General features: G+C 45.0%; 1 protein-coding gene across 3 annotated transcripts in view; it reads right to left on the bottom strand.

Moving 5' to 3' along the window:
- Nucleotides 1-3,919: 3,919 nt before the first annotated feature.
- The window catches only part of LOC121289812 (ubiquitin-conjugating enzyme E2 D4-like), a 31,802-nt gene continuing 25,339 nt past the window's right edge, over nt 3,920-10,382 (bottom strand). For 2 of the 3 annotated variants that reach the window (XM_041209669.1, XM_041209668.1), the window contains exons 6-7: nt 7,690-7,783; nt 3,920-6,123 (exon numbers count right to left, since the gene is read on the bottom strand). In XM_041209669.1, coding sequence (XP_041065603.1) covers nt 6,078-6,123; nt 7,690-7,783 — 140 coding nt within the window. In that variant the 3' untranslated portion in view covers nt 3,920-6,077. Of the gene's footprint in view, nt 6,124-7,685; nt 7,784-10,382 lie in introns of those variants that run through there. The other variant, XM_041209670.1, reaches the window with a different exon arrangement.

The raw sequence follows: 10,382 nt of genomic DNA, 5'->3' as shown, positions 1-10,382 counted from the left end.
GTGCTTCAAAGGGATTTGGGGGCTAAGAAAATGGGCAAAAATTTGGCAGATGGAATACAATGTGAAGAAATGTGGTGGAAAAAACAGAAATGCATACTATTAAAGGATGAGAACTAGAAAATGTTCAATTTCAAAGCAACTTGGGTGTCCTTGTTCATGAGTAACTGAAAGCTAACATGCAGGTACAGCAAGCAATTAAGGCAGCAAATAGTATGTTGACCTTAATTGTAAGAGGATTTGAGTATAGGAGTAAAGATGTTCGTGCAATTCTACAGAACCTTGGTGAGACCGCATCTGTGTGCGGTTTTGATTTTGTTACCCAAGCAAAGATATACTTGCCATAGAGGCAGTGCAACAAAAGTTCACAATTAATTCCTGGCATGGAGGGATTGTCCTATAAGGAACAATTAAGTAGACTTGGCCTTTACTCACTGGAGTTTAGAAGAATGAGAGGTGATCTCAATCAAACATACAAAATTCTTAGGGCTTGACAAAGTAGATGCAGGAAGGATGTTTCCCCTGGCTGCGGCGTTTAGAACCGGGGGACAGAGTCTCGGAATAAGGGGCAGGCCATTTAGGACTAAGATGAGGAATTTCTCTCAGAGGGTTGTGAATCTTTGAAATTCTCTGCCCCAGACGGCTGTGGATGTTCAGTCATTATGTTCAAGACTGAGACTGATAAATTCCTACATATTAAAAATACCAACGGATATGGGGACAGTGCTTGAAAATGGTGTTGAAGTAGAATCTCAACCATAATCTCATTGAATGGTGGAATGGGCTCAAAGGCCTACTCCTGTTCCTGCTCCTATTTCTTATGTTCTTAAATTTGGTGAAAATTGTGGTTTCAGCTGATCCAATAATGGGACTGATGCAGAAATACCACGGGATCAAAGTTTTGGTTTGGGAAGATGATCTTCCATATTCAAAAGGGTACCATGCACACAATGAATGGACTGTGAAGACTCCTGCCTGAGGCTTGAGGAGGAAAAAGGGGGAAATTGTAACTCCCCAGAGACTGACTGTGGGATCAGCTAAGTAAAAGCAGATGTTGGGGAAGGAGCAGCAGTGCAGGCCATGCAGAAGGACGTGGGACCTTCCTTGCGATGTTTGATGGCCACACAAAGTCACCAAAGGTAAACCAATTACATGGACCTTGGCTGGAACAAGTCAGTCTTTGCCCTTCAGAGCATGACATGGCACCAGCCATGTTAAGTGTATCCTATCCTTTAAATCACACTTTAGGTCTTTGATCTGCTAATTTTTGCTTCCCAGCACCTTCAACAAACCATCCATTCCATGAATCTTCCTACAGCCCTTTGCTGTGGAAATTGTGTTATTCTTGTGTTCTTCAATGCAATTGGGAGGGTAGACAGAGTGAGAGAGAAACTATTTCCTTTGGTGACAATAGTCCAGAACAAAGTGGCATAACCTTAAAATTAGAACTGGGACATTCAGGGGTGATGTCAGGAAGCACTGCTTCACACAAAGGGTAGCAGAAATCCATTACTCTTTCCAAAAATTCTTGTGAGACTGTGTCAATTGAAAATTTCAAAACAGCTTCATGAATTTTTGTTCCACCAGGACATTTTGGAACCAAATCAGGTAAAGTGGAGTTCAAGAACACATCACCTATGATCTGACTGAATGGAGAGCAGGCCTGAAGGACTATATTACCTACCATTTATGTATATATAGCATTCATGCAGATGCGGAGTCTGTCGGAGTTTGGAATTGAATGGGAGTAAAAGGCAACTCTGGCCCTGGGCATAGAACAAATGGATGAAGGGGAAGATGGATGACAGAGTAAGGGCTCCCCCATGACATCTCTGCTTTAAAATTCCCTTTGGTAGTGACACATTGCTTCCCCTTCATTTCCCTTATTAGAATCTTCAGTCCATGCCCCTTGTTGCTGATTTACCAAGTGGGGACAACCCTCCGTGAACCTTTCAAAAATTTGGTAATTTCTTCAAACCTGACTTAACCACCTATGTCCCTAAGAGGAAAGGACATTTTTTATTGCTAAGTGGCAATGGGATGTTTGGGGGGGTGGCAGTGGTGACATGAGTAAGGGTTTGAGGCATTGTTTTTAACTCTAAACTCTCATATTTGCTCTAATTCTGCTGCATTTTCCTTTTCCACGATTCTAATTCTCTCCACTCGATAGGGTGCCCAGAATGTACAAATTCACCATCACTTTCTCGTCTTCGTATTTGATAGCTCCAAGATTCCAACTCAGAATCCTACCATATTTTTTTAAAATATGCCTGCCATTAAAATTACAAGGGTCTGGACCCAAACTCCATTCTGTTGTGATGTGAAGAGCTCAATTCAGGCATGCCTTCCATTGCATTTGTCACCTGCCTACTCACACCACTTACCTCCACTAGTATTCTGTGATGAACTTGTATCCTCGGCCCCACAGGTTGGATTTTTTTTCTTTTAATGATTTCTCTGCAGTGCAAAATTGTGGATGACACAGGCACCCACAGGCATTTAGTTGAAGCCATATATCAGATTAATGTTTGGTAGGTGCCATTACTGAATGATGCAAATAACGTCTTTCTATTGCTTTTTTCATGACCTCAGTATGTTCCAAAGCACTTTTTACCAATGAAGTACTGTCTGAAGTGCAGTCACAGTTGCAAAGTAGGAAACACAGCAGCCAATTTGGACTCAGCAAAATTCCACAAACAGCAATGACATAATTGTCAGATGATCTGTGTGAGTCCTTGATGATTTAGGGATAAATATTGGCCAGAACAATGTGGAGAACTTTGCTCTTCTTCCAACAATGACATGGGGTCTTCTAAGTCTACTTGAAAGAGCAGACAGACCCTCGGTTTCACATCTCAACTGAAAGATGGGTTTTCTGACTGTGCAGCAGTCCTTTGGTACTGAGAGCCTCAGTTCTGCACTGGGTATGTCAACCAGGATTATGTGCTCAAGTCACTGGAGTGGGATGAGAACCCACAACCTTTCGACCCTGAGGCAAAAGTATTTTTCCTTAAAATGAAGCAGAGCTGAAAGACACAAATTTCACTCAATGATTATTCCATATTTTTGAAAAATAAATATGATTGTATGAGTGATTCTGTCCAGCTTCTGTGCATCTTGAAGCTCCATCAAAAATCAGAGAAGTTCAAACACTGTCAAGTTGCCCTCAAGTCAAAGCCTCTGAAGATTTGAGCAGAAAATAACCACCTACCAGAGCGCAGCACAAAAGATCCCAGAATATGTAGAGCTTCAAAAAAAAAGAGAAGCTTAGGACAAGAGACCAGAAACATACCAAAGCAACTGAGTAGATCAAAGTGTAACCAAGATTAAAATGACGAATTTGCCAGATTTTGTCATCAGTGCGTAAGGAAGCATGTAAGGTTTTGCTGGGAACAACGGTGAAGCAATACTGGGGGATACGGTGCTCGTCATTCCCTTGCACAGCTGACCTACGGGCAGTATCCTTGGACCCATAAACGTTCAGGGCAGCGCTTTTACGATCTGTCCCCACAAATCTGACCGAACAAATCAATGTCACATATACATTAGAGTCTGGTAGATCAATGGGATGTTGAAGATGATTAAAGGAATTGATAGGGTCGACAGAGAAAATTGCATTCCACCCAGAGCAAAATCAGAGCAGTCATTTAGGCAACATGACAGGAAACTTCTTCAAAAGGGTAGTGGAAATTTGTAATTCTCTCCCAGAAAAAGCTGTCAGAGCTGGGGAATCAATTGCAAATTTCAAATTTGAGATTTGAAATTTGTTGAGGGATGGTATGAGGAGTTACAGATATATGGCAGGTTGATGGAATGAGGGCACAGATCAGCTACGATCTAACTGAATGGTGGGAACAGGCTCAACATGTTCCTAGCCCAGATGGCCTGTATTTCACTTCAATAGAGACAATAAGCAACTAAGTTACAGCAGAAACCAGCCACCAATTTATTCACATAGCATAGGAAAGGACTTTGCATATTCAAACAAACCGTTAAAAAAGACAAAACACTACATGGTACCAACAGCAGAGGCTAGATCATTAAGTGAAAGCTGAGTTAAACCCCATCATTTTTTTGAACTTAAAAACCATGTATATTTGTTCTTTTCCATTCTCAATCCTCGTTTTCGTTCATTTTGAAATAATACATTTCGCAAAGGAGTGTACAAACTGCCTCGAATCCTATATCAGATCGAGCAAGTGTGACTGTGCACCGGGTAAAGTGCAGCAGGCACAGATTCCATTCAGTGCCATTCATTTACATGCTTCAAATTCTCTGCAATTGGAATGGAATTCTCTGAGTGTACCTCTGATATTTAAGCCAGGAGTCACCCCATTTGGCAGGACACGGCAGGGATTACTGATCTTCCAGGGCGAGACTCCAGCCAGTTCACAACCACTGGCACCTAATCACCCTGGGGTAAACTCTACTCGGGCTCATGACCAAGGACAGGAACAGCATCCGTGTTCTTCGAAACAGTGGTATGACACAAGGTCCTTAAATGAAATTACTGCAGAATCAAGTACTGTCCAAGTAATCATTGTTCTCTCATCTGCCCTGAAATCTGAACCTCCAAAGTCAGTTTAACCAATAGGGAGCAATCGCAAGCCCCTTTTACCTAGCGGCAGGTTTACAGAGGCGTTTGCACGCCACAGAGGCCCCAGGGTGCACTGGATGAATGGCATGACATTGAAACACACAAACCAGGAAGATTCCAGTACAGAAGCAGTGTTTCTTGCCTCCTGATCTCTTCTCTGTCGAGTTAAGCCTTAGCTAGGGTGACAATATCTGCATTCTAATCAGCCTCAGTGCTCCTGAACTCAGGCTTTGATTGCACTCCTGACTGCTGCCCAATGGCTGTTGCTGGTCAGTTAGCCTGTTATCAATGAGCCTGCCAGCACTCACTAATCTAATATCGGGGATCTCAGTTTACAATCTCACCCAGTATACTGGAATCAAAATCTACTCTGCCGATGACTGTAAGAGCCCTATTTCGAACGTACCAAGGACACCCTCGGTCCAGTCACAAGGAAGCAAGGGCCTACAGTACTGGTCGGAAATCTCACTCTTGGGCCGCAGAATATCTGGTGCAATTCTCAATCGTGCAGTAGGACCTCCCTGCCATTCATAGCAGTCATTTGGAGAGGCGGGGAGGGGGGGGGGTCATTAAAAACATACCATGGGGTCCCCAATGATTCTGTGGGCAGTGCGGCAAAGGCTAACAGATAAGGGAGACCCTGGTTCCAGTTCTGGCACCTACACTGGGTCTCAGCCTAGCCGGCCCTCCACGGACTAAAAGTAACCTGATCTTGGGGGATGAAGGGGAATCCCCAGCCTGTGACGAGCAAGCAGGAGGGAATGGGATGAGGCAAATGAATGAACCACCAGAGTGGCTGCTTGGGGCACCTGCACCAGCAGAGCCCATACACCTCAGGACAAGGGAGTAGCATCCAAAGGATGTAGGGGTAGGGATTCAAAGCAAACTGTTTCCTAAGTAAATAGCAGCCATACACCAGTTGATATCTGCAAAGGAGCATTCATTCCCAGCAAAGTTCAGCAGGTGCGTTGCAACCGTGTCGACACACGGATATGAATTGCACTATTCACTAAAACCGTGCTCAAGAGGCTCTGTGATTTCTGGGTATGTACAGACACACTTATATAATCTATATATAAAAAAAAACACGCACTCGACAGGATGCAGTGCAGACAGCATAAATAGAGCAGGAAAACAAGCTTCACATTTCCAAAAAATAAACACTTACTGAGTTGCTATTCCCTCCCTCCTATCTGTGACTGGTAAAATGCTGGGGGACCAGCGAACAATTGACTGTGGTCACAGAAACTGGCGATAAAAAAGGAAATATGTATATGTATATTTCAAAATACACATCCATATATGGCAGGCCGACTGCTCGAACTAGGCCAGAATGCCTCAGCACTCAGACACAGAGCTCCTCACCCTTCACCAAGTATAAAATTCATTGTGAATGGCACATGGGATTCCATAAAACTGCAGCCAGCTTTTATTTTTGCATTCCAGATTATGTAAAGGAGTTATTATTTCTTGTCTGTCACTGTTACATTGCATATTTGTTTGTCCAATCTCTGGCCAGTTTGTTGTACCTAGAGCAAGAGAGAGAAAGAGTGATTATTATTGCCAGCTTTAAGTTTGCAAACTTTCTCTTTGTGCATCCATCCAATCAACTTACAACAGCATTCTGACCCTCCTCATAAGACCAGGTCAAGGCGCACAGCCCCCTTCACCTGCCCCCACCTCTCAGAGATCCTGGTCATGTCCAACACCACCCTCCACCTCACACAGATCCTGGCCATGTCCTGTCTCTCCCTACCCCATCTCACACAGATCTTGGCCATGTCTGTCTCTCCCCATCCTCCACCTCACACAGATTCTGGCCATGTCCTGTCTCTCCCCACCCCACCTCACACAGATCTTGGCCGTGTATAACACCACCCTCCACCTCACACAGATCCTGGCCATGTCCTGTCTCTCCCCACCCCACCTCACACAGATCCTGGCCATGTCCTGTCTCTCCCCACCCCACCTCACACAGATCTTGGCCATGTCCTGTCTCTCGCCACCCTCCACCTCACACAGATCTTGGCCATGTCCTGTCTCTCGCCACCCTCCACCTCACACAGATCCTGGCCATGTCCAATGCCACCCTCCACCTCACACAGATTCTGGCCATGTCCTGTCTCTCCCCACCCCACCTCACACAGATCTTGGCCGTGTATAACACCACCCTCCACCTCACACAGATCCTGGCCATGTCCTGTCTCTCCCCACCCCACCTCACACAGATCCTGGCCATGTCCTGTCTCTCCCCACCCCACCTCACACAGATCTTGGCCATGTCCTGTCTCTCGCCACCCTCCACCTCACACAGATCCTGGCCATGTCCTGTCTCTCCCCACCCCACCTCACACAGATCCTGGCCATGTCCTGTCTCTCCCCACCCTCCACCTCACACAGATCCTGGCCATGTCCAATGCCACCCTCCACCTCACACAGATCCTGGCCATGTCCTGTCTCTCCCCACCCTCCACCTCACACAGATCCTGGCCATGTCCAATGCCACCCTCCACCTCACACAGATCCTGGCCATGGCCTCCTTATTCCCCAACCTCACACAGATCCTTTGCTATGCTCTCCATCTCAGACCGATCCTGGCATATCCACTCCACTCTCTACCTCAGACAGATCTGCACTGTGACACCATTACCTTGAAAAATGTTTGGGATCAACCTTATCTTATTTAATGTGCAAGGTACCCTCTCATCCACTCCCATTCAACATCAGAGTCCCTCCTGAAGACCTGACCTGAATACAGTACTCAAGGTGCAACTTCTGCATTTCATGATTGAAACATTTGGGGCTTTTGTTCAAACAATGCAGATTGAGCAGTGATGTAAAACAAGTGTTTAAAATTTCTGAAAAAATAGGACAGGGTTGATTGGGACAGACTGTTCTGAACAAGGGATCCGAGCTACAAGGATAAATATAAAAGCATGGAGTAGGACAAGCTGAAATAGCATTTGCATCACTCATTTGAGAAATCCCAATGTTAGTTTCATGTGCACTCGATATGCTTTGATGCAAGCTCCAAACTGCTCATTAAACAGGAAAATTGTTCCATCCCAGGAGGAGGCGCTGTCCTGAACACTTACTTCTCCCTGTCAGATTTGTAGGTGTGTGCAATCTCTGGTACCAAAGGATCATCAGGGTTTGGATCACACAACAGCGAACAGATAGACAGAAGAACTGAAGGAGAGAGAAAGACATGGCAACAGGTTACTTAACAATATATTGCCTTCTATAGGTTCAACGTTCAGCAGTTCAAACTTAACCTTGTTGCTTGACATTCTCAACAGATCAATAGGACAAAGGTCAGTCTGTGATTCCCTACAGGATGATAGGATGAGAGTCAGTCTGTCATTCCCCATAGGGTCATGGGACAAGATTGAGTCTGTGATTCCCCACAGGATGATGGGACGAGAGTCAGTCTGTGATTCCCCACAGGATGATGGGACAAGATTGGGTCTGTGATTCCCCACAGAATGTTGGGATGAGAGTCAGTCTGTGTACCCCACAGAATTGTGGGAGGAGAATCAGTCTGATTCCCCACAGGACACAGATGTTGGGACAAGAATCAGCCTTTGGCTCCCCACAAACTGATGGGATAGAATCAGTCTGTGACTTACTTCTCAATCCTCCTTCTGTGGGGCTAGCACCTGCTATTGGATCAGCAAGGAAACATACAGGCACCATTATCTCTATTGAGAGGTTACAATTGTACCAGCCCCTTTCACCTATGGTGTAGGAGGGGAGAGAAAATAGCACTGTTTCGGTGCAAACTAAAGTACAAATCAAGGATGCCATTCTACCCATCGACTTATAACTCCGAAGAGAATTCAGGTCCCCCTCTAGTTTTAGAATAATGTTTTTGCTTTAAAAACAGCATGCCATGAGAAAGGCCAAATTTGCTTTTTTTTCCTCAGTCTGAAACTGGTATTATCCTTTCCTCATCAACTTTACATCACATTTTGAAAGCCCCATTTTCATTTGCTTTCTTTTTCTTGTAACTCAGTTGCTCCAACCAAATCAATTAGCTTCACCATCCCCCTCGCACTGCATATGCTATAACAACTGTGGATATATAGACCGCACTGTTCAAAATTATACATTCTGGCATGTGCAGCGATACATTTTTCATACTCAGTTCTGTCAAACCTTAAGATCTCAGAGCGACAAAAACAAGACATGAACAAACACCCCATTACCCCCCAGTACCTTACGTGTATGGCTAATTGGGATTCAATCTCTGGTCTACACTCCATTTCTGGATACAAGCTGGATTGCTGTGATTCATCACTTGCACTGCATAAGGTGATTATGGGGTGGGGAGAAGAGAGGTCAAAGTCTGCTGTGGACGCGACTTCAGATTACTGCCCTTGCGAGAATTATGGCATTAACATGTATCTATATACAGTGACTATAAAAAATTCCAAAGTGCTTCATAGGTGTGAGACTGAGACACGTGAAATACTAAGACAGGTGACCAAAGGTTTGGTTAGAGACGTAGGTTTTGATGAGTACGTTACAAGTATTAAGAGAGGAAGAAAGGTGGAGAGGTTTAGGTAGCAAATTCCATAGCTTAGGGCCTAGGCAGCTGCAGGTATGGCCAGCAATAGTACCATGTGTCAGTTAGAGAGTCATTATGACACAGGAGGTGGTCACTGAAGTCAGCTCATGAGTCCACGCTGGCTCTGTGTGGAGCAATCTAGTCTCTATAATCCCTTTGCCCTGCAAGTTTATTTCACCCAAGTGTCCATCCAAATTCCTTTGGAAATTATCATCTCTGCTTCCACCACTCTCATAGGCAGCGAGTTCCAAGTCTTCACCATTCACTGTGTAAAGTTCTTTCTCACATTTCCACTGTATCTCTTGCCCAAAGCCTTAAATCTGTGTCCCCTGCCCTTATACCAACAGCTATTGGGCAAAACGATTAAAATGAGAGAGGACCAAGAGGCCAGAATTTTAGGAACTTAGAGATCTTGCACGGTTTTAGATTCGGAGGAGGTTACCAAGGTAGAGAGGGGAAGGCGAGGCGACAGGTCTGAGAATTTTCAAGTTGAAGTGTTGCCAGGTCAGGAGTCATGGCAGGCAGTCGAGGACAGGAGTGATAGGTAGATGGGACTTGACTCCAGTTAACAACAGTTCGGCTAGCTATTTGATCATGGAGGACACTGGCAGCAAACCCAATGCTACTCTTGGCTCACAGGCACACAGAAATCAGTAAGCGGCGATCCGGAGCAGGACAGCTGACAATGTTCCCCTGGCCTCGTCTCAGGGCCAAATGTCCCATCCCGAATGTCGCCTGGTCAAGATGAGCTAACTCGAGTCAGAGTCAGAGTCCTTACAGCATAGAAAGAAGCCATTCAACCCACTGACTCAATGCCTGCGCTCTGGAGAGCAAACCAGTCAATCCCATTCCTCTGCTCTGTTGCCATAACCCTGCAAGTTTATTTCCCTCAAATGCCATCCAATTTCCATTTGAAATTACTGACTGTCTCTGCTTTCACCACCGTCATAGACAGTGTTTTCCAGGTCATTACAACTCACAACGTAACAAAGTTCTTCCTGACAACTTCCTACATCTCTTGCCCAAAACCTTAAATCTGTGTCCTGTGCTCCTTGTACCATCAGCTAACGGGGACAGATTTTCTTTGTCAATCTTGCCCAAACCTACATAATCTTCTACACCTCTATCAAAACTCAGCTCAATCTCTTTTGCTCCAAGAAGAACCACCCCATCTTTCCAACCCAATTTTTTAGCCAGTATCTCGCATCTCTGGATCCG

Source organism: Carcharodon carcharias, chromosome 17 (assembly GCF_017639515.1).
Source record: "Carcharodon carcharias isolate sCarCar2 chromosome 17, sCarCar2.pri, whole genome shotgun sequence".
NCBI lineage: Eukaryota > Metazoa > Chordata > Chondrichthyes > Lamniformes > Lamnidae > Carcharodon > Carcharodon carcharias.
Note: the sequence above shows the minus strand (reverse complement) of the source record. Positions and strands in the feature narration are given on the sequence as shown.